The sequence below is a fragment of the Cibotium barometz genome, chromosome 1 (assembly GCF_041138505.1).
Source record: "Cibotium barometz isolate CiBa-2024 chromosome 1, ASM4113850v1, whole genome shotgun sequence".
NCBI classification, from domain to species: Eukaryota; Viridiplantae; Streptophyta; class Polypodiopsida; order Cyatheales; family Cibotiaceae; genus Cibotium; species Cibotium barometz.
Window position 1 is genome coordinate 39640744 of NC_141046.1, and position 21641 is coordinate 39662384.

The 21641-nt window shown below is 39.0% G+C and overlaps 1 protein-coding gene across 4 annotated transcripts; it reads right to left on the reverse strand.

Annotated features, from left to right (window-relative positions):
- Nucleotides 1–1634: 1634 nt before the first annotated feature.
- LOC147641987 (alpha,alpha-trehalose-phosphate synthase [UDP-forming] 5-like) lies at nt 1635–6508 on the reverse strand. Of its 4 annotated transcripts, none has more exons than XR_015266514.1 (6): nt 6350–6507; nt 3725–5967; nt 3360–3633; nt 2894–3269; nt 2541–2758; nt 1635–2193 (listed from the first exon to the last, which is right to left on the reverse strand). XR_015266514.1 is itself a non-coding variant. In XM_086801709.1 (5 exons), exons 2-4 carry the CDS (start codon nt 5716–5718, stop codon nt 2937–2939), a joined length of 2601 nt encoding a protein of 866 aa, XP_086657835.1. In that variant the 5' UTR covers nt 5719–5967; nt 6350–6508; the 3' UTR covers nt 2463–2758; nt 2894–2936. The 4 variants fall into 4 exon arrangements, 2 of the variants coding, with proteins under 2 accessions (XP_086657835.1, XP_086657843.1); XR_015266513.1 differs by lacking the exon at nt 1635–2193 and adding an exon at nt 2353–2386; XM_086801709.1 differs by lacking the exon at nt 1635–2193 and having other exon boundaries at nt 2463–2758; nt 6350–6508.
- Between the last annotated feature and the right edge of the window lie 15133 nt (nt 6509–21641).

Below are 21641 nucleotides of genomic sequence, written 5' to 3' on the forward strand. Positions count from 1 at the left end.
GTCACTCTCACGTTTCTAAGCTCATTTGTGTTGACTCACATCATTTTTCGTGGAATTATGGACTCATGTCTCCCAAACTAAGAGATGAATGGTGGTTATACAAGTGATTGAGCATTTTTTTTCTTATTTTTGCATGCTTTTAAGCGACTAATTCCAACAATGAAAGAAAAAATATGAAATGCATGAACAAAAATTAACTATCCCATTTTAATCCACACCTAATGGAGCTCAAAGCTTATATTTTTCTAAGTGGATTCCACTTCTAATCACAATTGCTAAGCTATTCCTTGGCTTCATGCAACAAGATCAAAACCATGTAGGCTTCTAAATCATGCAAAAGACCAATTTACCAAAGTTTCCCCTTCTAAAGATATGAAAATAGAATGCAACAAGCTTCAAAACCAAATAAAAAACAACAAAGGACACTCATCCAAAGCTCCAAAACAACCAACTAAAAAACAATAAACTAAACTCATCGAAAGCTCCAAAACAACGAACTAAACTCATCTCCAAATTTCCAAAATCATATTCCTTTCGGAGTATGACCTCTTAAACGACATCGTACAATATTAGGTGATCCCAATAGCTTGGAATGGATAGAAGAATGGAGCTAACCCCTAGGTTAGTCGTAGTTGGGTAGTAAATATATTCAAGTCAAATACTTACCTTTGCCTTCAAGCCAAATCATGTGTTGTTGGGTCTCGCCTTCGAGCCAACGCAATGTGGATATGCTAATTCATATGTCATGTCCTCACTCCATTGTCACACCAAAATGCTCCATGGCTATGGGAATGAAGAAAGAGCTCTCTTTAACTAGATGAAGACAAGAAGAGATTGGCATTTGTGGTGGTTGTCTCTCATAAAAGGTGGATGGGGAAGAAGCTAATGAGAGGAGGCAACCTACAAACCTACCTAATCAATCAAGCATGCAAGAATCCAATAGCATACGAGTAAGAAAGAGTAGAGAATAGAAGAGCTCAAAAGTATTCTATTATAAGGGAATGAATGCATCTTGCTCAATGTCAAAATTAACTTATAAACAAGTGACTAATTTTAACACTAGGCTAACTAAAACTTAAAATAGTCGAACTAATATTAAGTCTTAAATAAGTATGTATACAAAGTTCTTAGACTTTCTCTATTTGACATTAAGCTCATAGTAAGGCCACTTCATATGTTCCAGCACCGTCTTACGAAAGATAGGTATCCATTTGAGTGGGTAAGATGAAAAAGCGTCTTACAATAGATAGGGCAAGTGAAACCATGTTAACTTGCAGAAAGGTAGATTTTTCATCATGCCAAGTAGCTTACATGTAACTGCAAGATGATATACTGGAAGATTTTTCCAAGACACCTCGTCCTTGGATTCTGGGGAAATGGGCATCCACATAACCTTGAATAGGTCTAGAATTTGACCTTCTTTAATATAATATTACCCTAGTCAAGTGATGTGGTCAATTGGATCTAGTTAGTTTTATTGTAGGGTGGTTGGGTAGACCTGTTGAGAGGAATCATTGCACTCTTCGGACACGTGGCAAAGGTCCTTGGTAATGGCTTTAAACTCCATTAAGGACAATACTGTTAGCTTGATACGTTTATAAATCCTTGTCCCTTAAGGATGAAATGAATAAGAGTCGAGGAATGTAATTTGATTTAGCTTGCAAGATACAACTTTACTAGTCAGCTACTTGATAATGAACTCTTCACATGTGCATGATTTGCTAGAAAGAGTGTTGAATCATCCCAATGTTGTTCGATGGGCAAACATAATCTAGGTAAGTACTTGGGCATTACAAAAACATCCCCCGGGGGATCTATTTGTAAAGAGCCTTAGGAACAAAATACATGTTCGGCCATGGGTCTTAGAAAGTTGCCATTTCAAAGCTACCACCTCCGACCCTCTTTTTTTTTTTTTTTTGTGTGCTCGTGGAGGACGAGGAGGAGGAGGAGGGGCGGAAGCCTCTGCTCTGGGCACCACGTGGGTTTCTGTTCTTTTTTCCTCCTCCGTACACTGGCAATTGACAGACGGGCAAAACGCTAAAATGCATCACGTGGCCAACCAGCCTCTGTGCTCGTGCTCATGTGACATTCCTCGAAAAATCCAATGTGGGCTTAACTCGATCTAGAGCCAACAGATCCTCTTACGATTCCTCTTCATAAATCCTTCGTGCCAAAAAACAGTATACTACACACCTGTGCATTCAGTGGTCATCAACTGTGTAAGATCTTGTATGCAAATACCGAAAGTTGTCTTAAGCCTTTACAAACACACCCCCTGCCCATCCAACAGGCGGTGGTTGTGCACAGGCGAGACCCCCTGTGCCCATGAGGAACTGGCAAGTGAGATCTCCCTCTTTCACAGGAAGTGGTTGTGTCCATTAGGAACCTAAATCCCATTGAGAATGAGTAATGCTTTGAAGCACAAGTTCAAATCAAAACCAAAAGGAAAAAACTTGCACCACTATCAAACGATAAAATTTGTATACAATACATACACGCCAATCACATGATTGTCAACATATGTTGCATGAGGGCATTACACTGTACAGAAGCGGCCACATGTGTTTGGACAAACTGTCTTTTAACACCCTTTCAGTCGGACCCTTCTCCACTGCTTCAAAATGTGGGAGAGATGGGGAAGTAAAGAGGTTGTAAAAATGAATAAAAGAATGAAAACAAAAAGATTTTCCAACGCTAGCTAGAAATACTGTGATGAAAGATCCCAAAAGGGGGTTTCAGCAGCCTGCAAAGCATGCACCTGTGACAAAAACCAAGTCGGTATAAGGACATGAAAAGTCATTGATATTACAACTGCTGCACATGCACACATAACCATGAAAACACACAGAACGCCCAGTTTAAAGCTGGGTCGGGACTAAAACAGAGAACAAACCTGCTCTTTGGCCTGGTTATAGGTTTCCCAATCACCATTTCGGTTAAAGGAACTTTGTCCTCTGATGTGCCACTTTACGATGCATCAATGCATTGATGCCTTGTGAGTCAGACAGTGTAGTAAGACCCTGCAGCATCTTAACCACCTCTACTGTGTCCTCAAGGTAGTACTTGGCTTTACTAGGTTTCTGGCCAACTGTACATGCAAATACCTTGGCCAAGGGTATTTGTGGAAAACCCTCCATGGCAGTTGCAATGCTTTCAAACATGTCCTCATCTGACCTGTCGTCTCCGATACACAGGACAAACTCAGGTGGCTTCCCCCTTTTCACCATGGAAAGCAACAGTTCCTCAGCCACGGTGCCTTTGCTCACTCCCTACAACAATAGAAACCCTCCATGAGCAAACATAACCACAAGATTGATTGCAATGAAGTAGTGGCTGGAAAAAAACTACATGCATTGTACCTGAGGCTTAACTTCGACTATATTAAGACCGCCTTTCACAACAACAGGCTTATTAGCAAGCATGCTTTCCAAATGGTCCACAAGCTCCTTTGCTTGCCATGACCCAAAGTCTGGATCAGCATCTTGATAATGCCACACCAAAGCACTCTCCTTTGCCTCAATATTAGACCCATCCGTGCTCTCCGTGTAGCGTTTCAATACAGGTTCAACAACCTCCTTCCAGCTGAAATCCGAAACATGGACAGAGGACTCCCACTCTCCATCTTGCTGCCATCTGCTAGACAAAAATGTAGCATTTTAAAAACTACATAACACGAAGCATTTGTTTAAGAAATGCATAAATATTTGAGATGTTAAAACCATACCTGTTGAAGAATCCATGCTCTGCTGACAAGCCCAACTTCTTACATGGAGAGAACCAATCATGTAGGACATATCGGCCCCTTCCACTCACTATGAAGACTAAATTATTAGGGTCAGCACATAAAGTATTCAGCACTGATATAATCTCAGGGCTGGGGGTTTTATCAATGGAGTTGCATGGCACCATGGTGCCATCATAATCCAGTAGAATCACTCGGTTCGTTGCCATCTTGTAAGCAGAAGTGATATGCTCCAAAGAGAGCTTCCGGAAACTGGGATCCAACGCGACAATCCTGAACCCGAACCCGAACCCAATACCCCAGCAACGGTGCTGAGCATGATCCTTGCATGTCCTTTCCAAGTCTCCCATAAAGCTCCGGACCCAGTAGGCAACATCATGGGTGCTCACATACCTGTAATGCTTCTCATGCCTCATTTCCTTCTCAGGACCTGCCATAGTGAGGGCCGATTGCATGGCTTCTGCTACATTATTGATGTTCCAAGGGTTCACCCTTATGGCTCCACTGAGAGAAGGGGAGCACCCAATAAACTCAGAAATGACTAGCACACTCTGCCTAGAAGAGCATTCCTTTGAGGATGAGTTGGGGTTTCCATCGCTGCCCTGTCTGCACACGGTGTACTCATAAGGGATCAGGTTCAAACCATCCCTTACAGCTGTTACAACACAGCACTCTGCAATGGTGTAGTATGCTATTCTTTCATTTAGCGAGACCGACCGTTCGATCAGCACCACAGGCTCGTAATGTTCTGATCCAAATCCTTCATTAATCCTCTTTACAGTGGTGTGGATCTCCTCCTGGACTTCAAAAGTCTCTTGGCTATTTGCAGGATTTGCAATCTGCACCATCACTAGCTTCCCTCTCCATTCAGGATGCTGTATCAGAAGCTGCTCCATTGCAAGAAGCTTCAAACTGATGCCTTGAAAGATGTCAAGATCATCCATCCCAATAATGACAATCTTGTCTTCAAACTGTGCCTTAAGTTCAAATATCTTGGTTTGTGTGTCCACCATCTCCAAGGTGCCCATCAGCTGGCCCATATGAATACCGACCGGCATGATCTTGATACCCACTGTCCTACCAAAATACTCTAAGCCAATGTAGCCCCTCTGGGTCTTGAAATGAAGCCCCAGCATTCTACTACAGCAAGAGAGGAAATGCCGGGCATAATCAAACGTGTGGAAACCGATCAAATCTGCATTGAGGAGCCCTCTCAGGATCTCTTCCCTGACAGGAAGGGTCCTATATATCTCTGAAGAAGGGAATGGAGTGTGAAGAAAGAAGCCCAGCTTCACCTTGAAGAACCTCTTCCTGAGAAAAGTTGGGAGGGCCATAAGATGGTAATCATGGACCCATATAAAATCTTCTTCGGGGCTGATGACTTCCATGACCTTGTCGGCAAACATCTTGTTCACGGAGACGTACGCTTGCCACAGGGCCCGGTCAAAGCGGGCACCATACTCAGAGGTGATGGGCAGCATGTAGTGGAAAAGGGGCCAAAGGTGGTGTTTGCAAAAGCCATCAAAGTACTTCTGTCTCAGATTGGGGGGCACAAACACAGGCAGACACTTGAACTTCTCAAGCAGTATGGTAGCCACCTCTTCTTGCTGAGTGAAATCTATGTCTTCACTCAAGCAGCCCACATAGAGAAGCTGTGTATTTTTGGATAACACATCTCTGATCTGCAAAAGAAGGGAGTTTTGATCCCATGTGAAGGACCACGACCCATTTGGGCCTCCTGCTTTTTCAGCCTGCAAAGGGAGCATGTTGGCAACAATTATGGTTCTCTCTTGAGGTATTCTGGGAGATGAAGTCAAGGTAGGGCTTGTGTTGATGCTGGTGTTGCCATCATCATCGACATCGGAGAGAACTCCGGGGACCGTCATCACTTTGGGAAGGCTTCTGCTCACACTGGAGAGAGCAAAGGAGTAGCTTGCTGTCAAATCCAGCAAGTTAGTATAAGATCTTGAGATCATTTCTGTGTAAAGCTGTCTATCTATTTGTAGAGGTTACTCCAAGTGAGGTTTTCTTCCTATGTATAGTGAGATATTACTAGGCTATAGTGGCCTTGGATTTGCAAAGCTCGTTGATCTGTACAAGAAGCCCAGTATAGTGCTGCACAAGGTGTTGTCTTTTCTCTTGAAAGAAGTAGATATGCCCAATAATACCCAGCTGAATAAGAGATCTGCAGATGGAGCTCTTGAATTTCAAGACTCTTGATAGGCCTGTAGCGGGAAAAAAAAAGGCCATTGCTTAGATCAAAGAAAAGAAAAATTCCACGTTGAAAATTAGGTTTCTTTATTTTTCAACAGAAGGATGCAACCCAAATTCTTTTCTGCACCGAGAAAAAACATGTATAGAAAGGTTTATATGCAACGCGACTGCTCTTCCTGCACGTAGACACATGAAAAATAGGGATTTTTCAACAAGGAACGTGCAATAAAACGCAGCCCAGTTCTTTTCTTTTGCAACCCAAATGCTTTTCTACACAGGGAAGCACTAAAAACAAAGATGTTCCAACAACAAGGCGGGTCTAAAGAGCCTCACCTTGCGAGATGATACAGATACACAAGCAGGCAAGAAAAATGGTGAGTAAGAGATGCCCACCTAAGCTTATCAAAGAACTGCACCAGGGAAGAGACAAGATCTGGCTATGAAGAGAGAAAAGATCAGCTCGATAGCTCGGTGTAAGCACGCAAAGAAAAGAGAAGCTGGGTGGGATGGAGGTTGGCAACAGCAAAGAAAGAGGCCAGGCTAGCTGGTATAAAAACAAAGAAACGGGGAAAAAAAAGAAGAAAGAGAAGTTTTCGGTCTATTCAAACCGGATGTACCCTATATAGTGTTAAATTTGTTAAAATATGTGTATTTGTTTTTTGTTGGTTTGTTGTTGTTGTTGACCTGGCCAAAGGTTGGGCAATGGCATTTAATAGACTCCGTTTTTGAAAAGAGGTTTGGATAAGGGCGATGATGAGCCAAAGGCTTTTTATTCAATAACGTACACCTTCCACTTCATTGAATACATCCTCCCCCCACCTAGTCATTCTCTCTAGTCATTGCCAGTCAAGCCCACCTTGTCATTGGGCTTACTCTTTCCACTCCCTAGCCACCTTCCCAATGGATTTTGTATTGAAACTACGGTATAGCTACCTACACCTTATCTCTCCCCCCTTGCAAACCTTTCCTTGTGGTCTTCCACATTCTCTCCCCACACCGACACAATGAGGTGTAACCCTCACCCCTTCCTACACTGCCTTGCATAAAGAATGCATTGGACAAGCTCACCTACCAGGCTACCCCCCAAGTATGTAAAAGCCTTGTATGCAATGTCTCCATGTCTTTGTGCATTTACTAGGAGTGAATGCACACCATTCATGGGTCTTTTGTGGATGTTTGTGTGTATCAAATCATACCTTCATGTCTTTGTGGAGTATAATATGTGATTTTGTGAATGGATGCCATTCATGGGTCTTTTTGTGAATGTATGTGTGTATCAAACTATATATGTATATTATATGTGTCTTGAAACCTACATACCCACACCCACGCACAACTTGCATGGCATATGTACGCGGGCCTGATTGTGCATGTGTCCATGTGCACCCATGGGTGTGTGTACATTGCATGCTTGCATGTGTGTGTGCTCACTTGTGCATGTATGTGCATGCATCCATGTGTGTGTGTGTGTGCGTGTGTGTGTGTGTGTGTGTGTGAGAGAGAGAGAGAGAGAGAGAGAGAGAGAGAGAGCATTGAATGAATTTCATGTGTGTTTGTGTGTGTGTGTGCGTGCGCGCGTGTACATACACACACATACTTGAGTCGACAACTAGTGGATATACTTGTATGTAGACAAATGCACATAATCTTAATACATATACCTACACCAAGTCAAATATAGAAAGTGGTCGGCCAATCACATATCAATATAAGCTATGAAAAGAGAGTGTGAAACTTATGAACCCTAAAACACATACATCACTAGTAAACCAAGCCATGACAAATGTGACAATCCTCAAGTTAATTGCCTCAAAAAGTTAACTACTTTGAGGCAATCTTTTCCCATAAGTTTAGCCTGTGGTTTGAACTCTTCTTTAACTCCATGAATGCCTTGCACGACCATGTATATATGTTCTATGCTTGGGTGAATTGTGTATGCTTATTTTTATCAGCACATCAATATCTTGCTTGAGTAAAGAATAGATGTGTGTTTCTCTGCTTCATGCTCAAGTCAAATCATCATAGTCTATTTTCAGCTTTTTTCCTTGTAGTAATGGATCTTTTACAAATGTACCCTCAAACCTTGTGCTCAAAGAAGTATTGTACTAACTTGGCTAAAAAAAGAAATCAACGTGCCATCAACATTGTTGTATGAAAATGGTATGTCAAGGTTCATCGCTAGTTTACTCAACATGCTAGACAACAACAATTAAAAGTGATTGTCTTCTTTAAGTTCTTAATAAACATTGGTCACTTGCAAGCCAATTTCATGGCAATCATAATGGCACCCTTTTCTGTAAGGATGCATCTACTCACAAGCACCTTCATTACTAAATACCTCCACTATTTTGCATGCATTTCATACAAGTGGCTTTGCTTATTATTAAGTCCTTGTGCACAAGAACCTTTAATTACTGACTTGGCCATTGGAATGACAACATTGAGACGTGGCCAATATCCTCTTTACGTTTATTTTGCTACCTACTTTACATGACCTTGATTTCAAAGTAGGGCAAACCTTCCACATGTCTAGCTAACAAATCTTGCAACAATTTATATGAGTTTGTTTATTAAAAAAAAACTTTACATCATTAATGTATCACATTGTTGTAAGTAAGATTGATTGATTGATTTTACTTATCAATTCCAACTATGCACTCCTTGATACAAATATAAGAGTCTTTTCTACTTGTTGTGAAACGTGATTCATACCATCATATGATTCATACCATCATATGATGGTACCATCATATGATTCATACCATCATATTACAACTTTAGCACAACTCCTTCTATTTTAAGTAGCCTTCTAAGTCCTTTGTCAAGTTCTAGTCTTCTTATACATTAGGAGACTAGCCCGATCTCTCCCAAAGGTAGTCACGAGGGCTAAGTTCCAGTTGCATAAGTTAGAATCTGTAGAGTTGGGCTTGGGTAAGGCAAACTACCAGGAGAGAAAGTGGCTATTGAAAGGGAGACAACATTCATTTTTGACAAGGTGTTGCAAAAGTTTTAAGGAAGCCAATATAACGTGTAACATTTGAATATCTTTACCAAAGTAAATAATGAAATAACAGATTTTTTAAAATAATTGTATGATTGCATTAAAAGAAACTTTTTAAAAGAAAAATAATAAGTAATTTTCAATTAAGAAATTTGGCCCGCCCTCATTGAAAAATTCTTTTCTATAATATAAGGTTTTGCAACACTCTAGACTGAGATTTCGTGATGCTTACATCAAATAAGATGTGATACCTTTAAAAGACATGCCTAACTTATTAAAAAGAAACATAAGATTATGTTGGATTTTGACAACCTCATCACTAAATATATTTTAAAATTATTGTCTTAGTCACTTGAGTGTGACAAATTAACACATGAGGAGTAAAGCTTGTCCATGTTAAATAGTGAGACTTGTTGCTTGTACAAACTTTGTGTGTCTATTAGACATGTATAAAGATTCTACTTATACAAACTTTTTGTGTCTATTAGACATGTATAAAGATTTTACAATCATTATCTTTGCATTTGTAAATGTTTTTTTTTTCAAAGTGATACTTTGATGCATGTAGTGAAATGGATCAAGCTTGTATAACTTTTATCATGCGTGAGCATTGGTCGGTGACAAGGTTTCAAATCCTACATAAGTATTTCATGGGTTAAATCTTTAACACATTTTAGTTTTGTAGGTGGTTAATAAATTATTCTAACTATGCTTTTATATCAACTTGAATGAAATTTACATGTCATGTTCAAAACGTTGTATTAGCTCGAGGTAGATAAACTTTTTTACAACAAGCTTAGCATTATTTCCGTCATGTTTGTAGTTACTCCGATACTTTCCATAATAGCCCTCTAAAAATGGGAATTGTTAGTTTCTCAATGCTTCAACATTAATAATATTCTCTCTTTCATATGAAAATATTATTCATTCAATATTTCTTTTCTCCTACATTGTCTAATAAGCTAGATCAATCCTCAAAACAAAGAAGCATTTAGTCTTGTTAATATTAAGCTTTGTAAACCATGATTTCCACCTATGGCCATGTTTTTTTTCCTTAAGTGAATATCATTCAAATATCGGATTACCATAGTGAATGATTTGCAGTAGCCATGATTAAACTTGCTCTGCGATTGGCAACAACAAGTTTTGAAAGGTCGGCCTTTACTCATCCCTATATGGCTAGTGGGCGAAATCAAACTTGGGTCATTTGGATTACAAGAGTGGTTCATAGTAGCCGAGGTGAGACTTGCTACCATTAGTAACAAGTTTTGAAAGGTTATAACCTTCACTCACCCCTTTATGGCTAGTGGAAGAAATCAAACTCAAGTCATTTGAATTACCCATTAGGATTAGAAAATACTATAGATTGCCTATACCATATAAAATTTCAAGTTAATATAAGAGCAATTGATATCAAGAAGGGTCAAAATTCCATTTTTAACTTTTGATTGTTCGTTTAAATTGGGAGAAATTTTGTGACAACCACATGTAACCATTAATAATCAACTCACACCCAGAGCACAAAAACTAATGCAAATGCATACATTGAAATGAACTACTTTGTTTAATTAACACTTATTCATATCAAGGTCAATTCATCTCAATTAATGCAAACATAGTCTTGTTTTTGTCCATAACACACAAAAATCAGACCTTAAACATATATGTCATACAAGAATATGAATCTTCTATAATACCATACGTGCCCCCATGAATTAATGCACCCCCTTGTAGTCTATGGGTGGTAGCATATATGGCATACAAGAAGATGAATCTTCTATAATACCCTACATTGGCATTTGCGTAGGTTCAAAGAGATCCAGTAGAGTCTATACCTCTCAAAGACTAGTCTAAAATGAGCAAGATGCTCCTTTCACTTTGAGTGCACACAAAGGTCATCAATAAATATATACAAGATCTTCCAAAGGAGATCCTTGAAGGCTATACACATCAAGCATTGGAAGGTGGTGGGGACATCAGTAAATCTGAATAGCATGATGTAATACTGTAGTAAATGCAATCTTGTATTGATCACTTAGATCTATTGTCACTTAGATCTATTGATCACTTAGATCTATTGTCACTTGGATCTAACCAAAGAATCCACCCAAGAAGTTGTAAGCTTCTACTTCTCTTTCCAACATATAGTCTGTGTAAGGCAAGGATAGTGATTGCAAAGTGTGGTGCCCTAATTAACCTTTTTGAGGCTACTGCACTCTAAGCTTTCCGTTCTTTTTGGCAATGATCAATATTGGTGATAAGCACTCAATGTATTCAATATCATATAAAAATCTTGCATCAATAATCTTGTCTATCTTTTTGGCAATGATCAATATTGGTGATAAGCACTCAATGTATTCAATATCATATAAAAATCTTGCATCAATAAGCTTGTCTATCTTTAACCATTTTTTCATACTTGTGATTAATATGTTTGGATTATTTTGTGCCTCCATAGAGAGCGATAGTGTGTTTCACCACTTCTACAATAGAAATTCCCTTCATTCCACTATACATTTAGTAAAAAACATCTTGAAATTATTTGAGCAAGGCTACCAACTCTCCTTCTTGCTCAGGGGTGAGGCCTTTTGTAATAAATACTGGCATAGTGAGGTTTAATTCTTTGGGTCTATCATAAGAGGCAGAAGGTTTTTCGCTCGAGTTCCTTTGAGCCTTCTCACGGTATACGAAATTTTCCCCAATGTTGTGTACAACTTAAAGTACTCACACGAACTTGATCCAAATCTTCTTCTTGAGGCTTAGTGATCTATTGAGTTTGGCTTCCTTCTATAGCCATTTATATGGTAGTAATGTGTGGATGTAGGCTAATAATGGGCTGGGGCCCTCTTTAGGAGGTTTTTTCACACCAAGTGTATGTACACACTCTTATGAGTGTGTGTAAGTGACCTTGCCGTGTATGCACTCTTATGAGTGTGTGTATCATGTCACTTGACTTGTATGTCACTAATTCTCATCAATCTACTTTGAGTATTATGCTTCCATCTATCTCTCCTTGCTTGCTCCATCTATGTGTGTGTAGCATGCTACATTGATCTCCACTCCAATAATTGGTAACAAAGCACATTCTCTTAGCTCTCACCCTCATCTTCTCCTAGAGTTGTTCTTTTAATTATCTTAGATTGAGCTATTCTCTCACGTGGACCCTATAGTGTTCTACTAACAACATTTTTGCGCATTTTACGTGGCATTTCACGTGTGTTTTAGGGGCTCATTCATATCTTTTAAGGCTTTTGTAGACATCCAAGGGGAGCATCAGTTCATTTTTTTTGGGTTCAATTTTGGGTATTCTTCTTAGCACAAGTAGCATGGTGTGTGCAGACATGACCCTTGTCATCTTTAACATCACATCTTTGAGCTCATCTTCAATAGCTTTAATAGCATCATCAACATTATCATCGATTTTTGCATTATTGCTAATAAGTATCATTCCCACGATCTACACTAAAATATTTCATACACTTTGCACGTTCCCATCCTTATCGGTGATCTATTGGGTAGCCATATTGGTTGTATTCAGTAGGCATTAACAATACTTATAGGTAGTTGGGATATTTACATTCTTTGTTAGAGATTAGTTATTTGTGGAATGGCAGTGATGTATTTGGGATGCCTTTCCACTTTGAGGATAAGCTTGACAGGACTAGCTACTCGTTATGGTTATATATGTGCCATGTATTGGTCACAAAGGGCTTTGGAATATTGCTATCGGCATTGAGGCACACGCCCTATCTCGCCATTTGCCTCCGCATCTCCCATAGTAGAACAAGCCAGGCAGGATGATAGGGATGCATAAGCACATGCATTAGTGGCACTTTTAATGAAACAAGCATTATTCCTCATATTTTCTCATGTAAAACTATGAAGCATGCTTGGGATGTGCTTGTTGCTACACTTTACCAGGTGCATAACGAGGCACAAGTGGCCTACTTATGCTAGCAAATAGTAAAACATGCATTATTCCTCATATTTTCTCAAGGAAAACTACGAAGCATGCTTAGGATGTGATTGTTGCACTTTATCAGGTGTGTAGCAAGGCATAACTAGTAGATAGAGTTCGAGCATATGAATGAGAGAGATTTAATGGATAAGTTCCTCACAAGAATTATAGATCTCAGGGAGGAGCAGTCGGCATGTATTAATGAGGACTATCCAAATAGCTCTTTGATGTCTAATATTCTTAGAGCTCTGGTGGATTCATACCAGGGTTTTGCGCCTACACTTTGGCTCATGATGAAGGGTAACCCCAATGCCCTTATTTTTGATGAGTTGATTGCAGTGATGAAGAGTAATCTCAGCAAAATCAAACTAGTATTATGCATGTGGGAGATCAGGCATTTGTGTCCAAGAAAAAAGGTAAAGGTAAAGCCTTTTCCCAGGGCAACTATAACCCAAAGGTAGAATTGACCTAGCCTTCTAGAAAGGATGTTGAGAAGGGGGATAATAAGGCAAAGAAGGAAGGAAAATGCAACTACTAGCAGAATTCAAGCCATTATATTCATGAATGTAGAAAAAGGCTAGAGAAGAAGAAGAAGGAGGAGGCATGCATGGATGTGGGATGCATCAGCACCACTAAGTGCTTAAAAGAGCTATGCACAAGATGATTAGGAATTCATTGTGCACTATAGTTATGATCTTTCTACTATACATGATGTATGCATGTTATGATAGATCATCATGTCTGGTACTTTGATGGTGGTGCTAACACATTACTTCTCAGCACGATTTGTTTTCCTCACTTAAGTCTGCTACTCAAGGAGGAACAATCACATGTGCAAAAAACTTCTCATATCCAATAAAAGGAGTTGAAAAGTTTATTTTCACTACTGCAAATGCTGGAAGAATCACCCTCTTAGAAGTCTTACTTGTGCTGCCAGGAATAAAAAAGTACTTGTTGTCAATCTCTACCATTGTTAGGGTAGGCATAATGGTCAAATTTGTTGATAACAGGTGTAGAGTTCATGACTGGAGTGACGGAGACATCACTGTGGTATCTAGTACTCTAAGCCATGGGATTTACAAGCTGGATAAGTATAAGAGATTGGCATATAATACTTGTTCCATGTGCTATGAGTGATGTGGAGCTATGGCATTTGGTCACTTAAATTTTGGCACTTTGTTGCACCTTAAAAGGCAAAAGATGGTGTTAGAGTTGCCAAGGCTTAATGCCACTGACAAATATGTATGTGAGGGTTGCATTTTGGGCAAGATGAAATTGGTATCATTTTTGAAAGAGGGATTAAGGCTATCCAAAAATTACAGCCATGTATGTGTTCCCATGAGGACATGAAGGATATCTCTACTTTATAAATTATTTTTGAAAGAGGGATTAGGGCTATCCAAAAATTACAGCCATGTATGTGTTCCCATGAGGACATGAAGGATATCTCTACTTTATAAATTTTATGGATGCCTACTCCAGGCACACTTGGGTATATCTGTTGAAGGCAAAGTCAGAGGTTTTTACATGCTTTAGAAAATTTGTTTCTATGGTTGAAAATGTATCCACATATAAAGTTAGATTGAGGGGGGAGTATATGTCAAAGGAGTTTCATGTATATACTGAATGAGGCATAAAACATCAATGTACATTACCTTATACACCTCAACAAAATGGTGTGGCTGAGAGGAAGAAAAAATATCTCATGGAGATGGCATGTTGCATGGTTAAATATGCCAAGATTTGCCTCATGTTTTTTGGTCATTAGCATATAGTTATGTGTGCCACTTATGTCCTAAACAAATGCCTCACCATGGCCTTGGAGTGCTTGAGTAACAACACAATAAGTTGTGGATGATAAGGTGGTAAAATGTATTTTTATGGGATATAGCTCAGAAAAAGGTATAGAATCTACCATCCAACCCCATAAAATAGATACAATTGTGAGTAGAGATATTATCTTTGTTGAGAACTCAATTTAGCCCATGCTTTTATGCAAAAAATAGCAAAATGTATGCTCACAGGACATCCGGCCCCATAAAAGGGATATAGCCGAGTAGAGATGTTAACTTTGTTGAGAACTCTATTCGGCCCATGCTTTTATGTAAAAAATAGCAAAATGTATGCTCACAGGACATCCGGCCCCATAAAAGGGATATAGCTGTGAGTAGAGACGTTAACTTTGTTGAGAACTCTATTCGGCCCATGCTTTTATGTAAAAAATAGAAAAATGTATGCTCACAAGACATCTTTGATACACTCCTACCTTTGTACACAATGTCGGGCAGCCATATGTGGAGCAAATGAATGCTCAAAAAGATGTTTGCAAAAATCAGCCCATATCGGTTGAAAATTACCTCAAATTTCAACCCACAGATTTGATTAGCCTATTTATGACGTAATTGTGGATGATGCAGTGGTGGATGAGGAAGGACATCTATACAGGCATCCAAGAGTATGCCAAAATGGTTGGGGTAGACATGTCAAGATAGCAAATTAGCTACTCCTCCTCTACCTAATAGGACAAGTCCTACCTAATAGGACATGTGTAGGTTCTCAATATGTATCATATTCTTTTGTGGATCATGCTCTCATTGCTAGCATATGCAAGAAGAGGAACCTATTTCCTTTGAGGAAGCACAAGAAAATGATCACTGGATACATGCCATGCATGATGAGTATGATTGAATCCTAAAAAATGACACTTGGTATTTAGCAAATTTGCCTTATGTTAAAAAGGCCATCGGTACAAAGTGGGTTTATAAGCTTAAGCGTAAAGATGATGGTAGCATTAAGACCACTATAGGCAAGGCTTGTTGTTGTAAAGAATTATGCTTAAGAGAAGGGCATAGATTATGATGAGACCTTTAGACCCACATCTTGTTGGATATTAAGACTACCTTCTTGAATGGTAACTTGCATGATGAGGTTTATGTATCTCAACCTCATGGTTTTGATAAGAAGGGGAAGGAACTTGCTATAAGCATAAGGAGAATGATCTTTACATAAAATCCTTACTTTCTATTGTGCTGAAAATACTAGAAATCCCTTTGACCCTAATGAGCTTGTGGTCTCAAAGTGCTACAAGTGCTATAGCATTATAAACTTCCTAAAAAGAACATTGAATTGCTCTATCTTTGGGAAAAGCACTATTGAAGGAGTGGGAGAAGGACCATGACCAAGACCAAGAACCTCAAGTCTCCCTTAAGAAGTGCATAAACTTGCTCAACTTGGAAACACCAAACTCAATGTCTGGCCTTGTGTTACATAGAGGAACCCAATAGCCTACTGATAAAGTGATGCATCAAATGGCTGACCTACATCTTGGAGACTAAGCCTAGCACATGTCTCTACTCGTGTAGCAAACCGGTCTAAAGTCTTTAAGACCAAACCATGTAAGTAGCCTGTGTATGTAGTTTGACTATAACATCACAATACTATCATCATGCTCCATAAATTGCATGCCTAAATAATAATGGAATGAGCCCAACATCTCAAATAACACATGTAATTCAGCCTTGAAAGGTTGAAATCTTCTTCTGCCTATGAGTAGCACATCATCAATGTATAAATAATGACCCTCTTTACATAGAGGGTACTCTCAATTGGATTGTTACAAAAACCATTTGCAACTAAGGATATGTTTATCTTCTCATATGCTATGGGAGCCTGCTTAAGGCCATAAAAAGCTTTTCTTAACTTGCATACTTTAGACTCATGTCCCTTTTCTTAACTTGCATACTTTAGACTCATGTCCCTTCTCAAAAAAATCACAAGGCTCAGATACATATACCTCCTCATGTGAATCACCATCCAAGAAGGCAGTCTCGATATCCCAACTAATATACATTCCACCCATGATGCATTGTCAATACAATAGTACATATAATCATAGTTATACAAGATGTGGATGCAAATGTCTCATCATAATCTATGCCCTTCTCCTAAGCATAACTCTTTGCAACAAGCCTCACTTTGTAGCAGCCTCAGACCTTTTTACCATAAGAAAAATTTGGTAAGTACCAAGTGTCATTTTTAAGGATTGAAGTGTACTCATCCTGCATGGCATCCATCCCCAATGATCATTTTCGTGTGCTTCCTCAAAAGAAACAAGCTCCTCTTCATTGCATATGTTGGCAAGAAGAGCATGATCCACAAAAGAATAAGATACAAGATGAGAACCTGCATGTGTCGTCCTGCTAGGTAAAGCATGTTTATTTGTTGTCCCGTAATGTGCACCGACAATTTTAGCATACTCTTGAATGCTTGTATGGCTGCTCTCCATGGCATAATCCATAATTGCCTCATGAATAGGCTAATATATGGGTTGAAATTCAAGCTAAATTTTAGCTAGTATGGGTTGATTTACAACACCTTGTTAAGCATTTATTTGCTCCACATATGGCTGTGCCCACCCGACATTATGTAAAAAGGTAGGAGTGTATCAAAGATATCATGTGAGCATACATTTTACTATTTTTTGCATAAAAGAATGGGCTAGACTAAGTTCTCAAAGAAAACATCTCTACTTACCAAAATCCACTTTGTGGTCAGATGGTAGAGTCTATACCCTTTACTTTCTGAGTTGTATCCCACAAAAATATATTTTACCACCTTATCATCTAGCTTGTTACATTGTTGCTCATGCATAAAAACATAAGAAAGACAACCAAAAAACACACAAATGAGCCACATAGGACTTCCTACCATTCCAAGCTTCATAAGAGGGGTAATTGTCATACAAGTATCTGTTTAGCATATAAGTGGCACACATAATTTCCTCCAACCAAAAAACAGGTGTGATTATTTGGCGAGCTTTTTGTCGCAAGCTTTTTTGGCATTCCCCAATTTTTTGTGAGCTTTTTCAATTGAACCATATAAACTCATGGCATATTTTCCACTCTCATCTTTGACATATCCCCAAGCTCATCCTCAAAACCAAGAATCTAGCCCATGCTACCAACAAGTATGCACACTATTGCAAGCCCATTTTGAATGTCCAAAGCACCTTCATTCGCATCATGAACATAAACCAAGAAAACCCTACCATATATACACTTGGAAACCTCATCCAATGGACAACTCCATTCAATCAAATCTAGATCAAGTTCAGCCTTGAAACATGTCTACAGGTGGCCAATTTATGATTCCCTGTCCTCAACACTAGAATTGACCCTACTTGCCCCTTGTTCAGTCAAGCCCCCAAGTAGCCATTCAATCTCTTTCACAACCCTTGAATATGTACCCCTCGTCTCATCCCAAATTGAAAAGAATAAGCCATCAACAAAAGCACTTAAGATTAAGCAGACCTCAAACATGTATCCTAACAAAATATGATATCTTACTTTCAAACTCAACACTAGTCAAGAAATACAAGGGCTAAAAGAGAGCCAACCAATTTCTCAATGAAATAGATTGAATACTTACACAAATGGTATTTCCTAGGCCAACTAATAAGTATCCTATATATCCATATCATACTTTCCTATATCACAATCAAAAAGTTCAAATCCATTACATACTTTCCTATATCAAAATCATACATGTGAATCTATGAAACATGTTATATAATGTATGAAACATGTTATTCTTATCATGTAGATAAAAAAATGATAATAGGGTAAAGCTAAAGCTAGACCATGACCTCTAAAGACATAAATAAGACAAAGGTTTATGTCCAAAAGAGTTTGTCCAAAAGCTAAAGTTCATGTCAAAGTACAAGGATTGCTTGACACTAAGAAGGAAGTGGAATGTCTTTGCCTTGATGTAGCATGTACTCCCAATACACTTCTTTCTTTACATAGTAGAGGAGTTTCTTGTTATCATTAAACTTACTTGGTGCTGCCGCATCCTTGACTTTGGAAGTCTCATCAGCATATGAATGATCTCTTGCTTCCTACACAAACACCAAACTCTTTCTTCCACACACATTCCTATATCCTCTATCCCACTAATACACTTCTCTCATACCAACCACACACTTCCCTCTATCCCACACATACATCCCTTATATCCCCCATAGACAACCCACTATCCCCACACATATTCCCCACAGACTATATATTAGAATGATATTTGATATATATTAATCATTCTAACTATTCTAATTCTAACTATATATATACACTCACGTTACAAAGTAACATTCTATATACTAACTATATCGGGGTGTGCTTGATGGTGAACTCAAACTCTTGTAGTAGTAAACAACATCCATCTTGCTAACTTTCTTGCTAAATTTGGCTTGTTCACTAGATACAAGAGTGCCTTGTGGTCCATGAAATTCAAAAACATTACCCAATAGATAATGCTGAATGTTTTGATTGAGTAGATCATCCCTAGTGATTCCTTCTCCGATGGTGGAATAATTCCTCTCTATCTTTGACAATCTTCTACTACGTGCATGCATAATATACCGATCGGAACTAGCCTTCATGTGACCTTGCATCAAAGCACTTCCTATGGAAAAGTTAGAACCATCCACAAACACATCATGAATACCAATTCAAAATTTTTCTGCTGGAGAATTGGTGCTAAAAATAGCATCCGTTTTATATTCCGGAATGCATCCTGCTGATAGAATCCTGACTAGACATATTCTACATCCTTCATGGTTTTGTAGTATAGGGACATTGCCACATTTGCCAGGAACCTCATGAACCTACTGTGCCACTTAATCAATCCCAAGAATCTGGCTAACTCCTTGGTATTCTTGGGTGGTTGCACCTTTACTATGATCTTGACTTTTATCGGGTCCACTTTGCCAGTCCTTCAGCAGACACTATGTGTCCCGATTGAGATCTGCTCATGACTGTAAAGGCACACTTAGCTGGGTTGAGGCTTAGTTTGGTTGTTCTTCATTTTTCCAAACACATTATCAGGTGCTTTATGTGGTCTTCTTTTCTCCCAAACACACTAAAGTCGTCTACAAAAATCCTCATAAATGTGGTCAAATATTCATATAATATTTCTTGTACCATTCTCTAGGACGTGGTTGGAGCATTCTTCAGCTTGAAGGTCATCACATTTGAGGTGAAATCCCCCCATTTAGTTACAAAGGTTATTTTCTCCTTATGCTCCGGAGACATGCACACTTGGTTGTAACCATTGAATCCATCTAGAAATGAAATGAGTATATCTCATGTCCTACATCTAGTAGAGAATCAATGTGAATGGTAGAGGAAATGGATCTAATATTGTGGAGGCATTCAATTTTCTGTAGTCTATAGACTCTAAGCTTCCCATTCTTCTTGGGGACAATGACTATGGGTGATAGCCATTCTTCTCTATCAACAATTGGATAGATGAATCCCACTCTCAATAGCTTATCTATCTCTTCTTTGACCTGCTTGGTGTAGTTAGGATTCATCCCATACATACTTTGCTTTTTATAGGAATTTTATCCTCCTTCAGAATGATCTTGTGCTGATAGAAGCTGGGATTAATTCCTTTCATGTTAGAGTAGTTCCATGCAAATAGGTCCTTGTAGGATCTCAATAGCTTCCAAGAGTTTTTCTCTAAATTATTGACTCAATTTCGCACTCACCTTAACTGTTCTAGTAGGCTCTTGATCATCTCCTAGGTTTATCTCCTCAAGATCATCTTCTTGCACTCTGATATTATACCTCTTTAGTTTGTTTTCTTATTGCTTGAGAGTAAACATGGCCTTCCCTTACTCTGCCTATCATGTCCTGATTGTCTTCTTCATCTTCTTTTTGATTTGCTTCATTCATTATCACCTCAGGTTGTATGACCAAGACTTCTGGATCATATCTTTGGACAATCCGCTATATGTAACTTCGAAGAGTGACATGTCCGAATTCTCTCTTAGGATCTGCTCTTTCTCGTCATCTTCCATCCCTTCCAAGTAGTTTAGGCCTTTTGCCATGTAACGGTCGGCTAACCAGACTTAACTTGTCCTTCCCTACAACGGAGATGCATACCTTCTTTTTTCCTCTCCGGATTGTAATCCTGTCAGTTTCCCAGTTGTGTTTGATTCTTCCACTTCTAAGCCATAGTCTTCCCAACAACAACATGGGATATGCACCTGCAATCTCAGTCATCTTCAGGACTATAAATATGGTAGTGAGAACATACATCTAGCCACCTCAATTTTCTCTCCCATGCTGATTCCAATAGGCTGAACCCCTCTTTGATTAGCCATCCAGATCTGGAGAACGGAGTAGGCTACATTTTTGTAATTCTTAGCTTCTTTGCCAGGTTGTCTGATATTATATTCACTCTAATTTCTCCATCCAGGATGACCTGTGACACCGTTTGCCCTCTTATTTTTATGGTCACTTCCGAAACGACTATGTCACAGTCCCGAACTGCTTCCTCATTTCTACATACTGTAGCAGTCGGATTCTCCATTTCCTAAATGGGCATCAACTCCAACTTTTCACTTGGCACTATGGCCTAGAGCAGATTTTACCTGTATAGTTGGGCATCAGATATAGCATTTGATCTAATGTTATGTTCAGATTCATCTTATTGAGATCCTCCCACACGCCATATTCTTTCCTAGGGTTGCTGCTCCTCACTTTGTGGTGAGGCTGGGCATACTTTGGCCTTTGTTCACTTTTCCTTCTTCCTCATTGGCTTCTCTTTCTTTTTCTTGACGTTCCCTTGTCAGTTTTCCTATCCAGACTTGCTTTGGATTCCTTTCTAGTTCCTTCTACAAGATGCTTTTATTGCTCGAGATTGTAATAGGCTCCAGTTGTGGC

Bases quoted from the DNA above. Each gene is read 5' to 3' on its own strand.
- LOC147641987 (XM_086801709.1), bottom strand. From the start codon at position 5,718: ATGATCTCAAGATCTTATACTAACTTGCTGGATTTGACAGCAAGCTAC. The intron at 3,634-3,724 runs GTATGGTTTTAA...TTTGTCTAGCAG, and splicing joins GAGCATGGATTCTTCAACAG to ATGGCAGCAAGATGGAGAGT. The intron at 3,270-3,359 runs GTACAATGCATG...CTATTGTTGTAG, and splicing joins TAGTCGAAGTTAAGCCTCAG to GGAGTGAGCAAAGGCACCGT.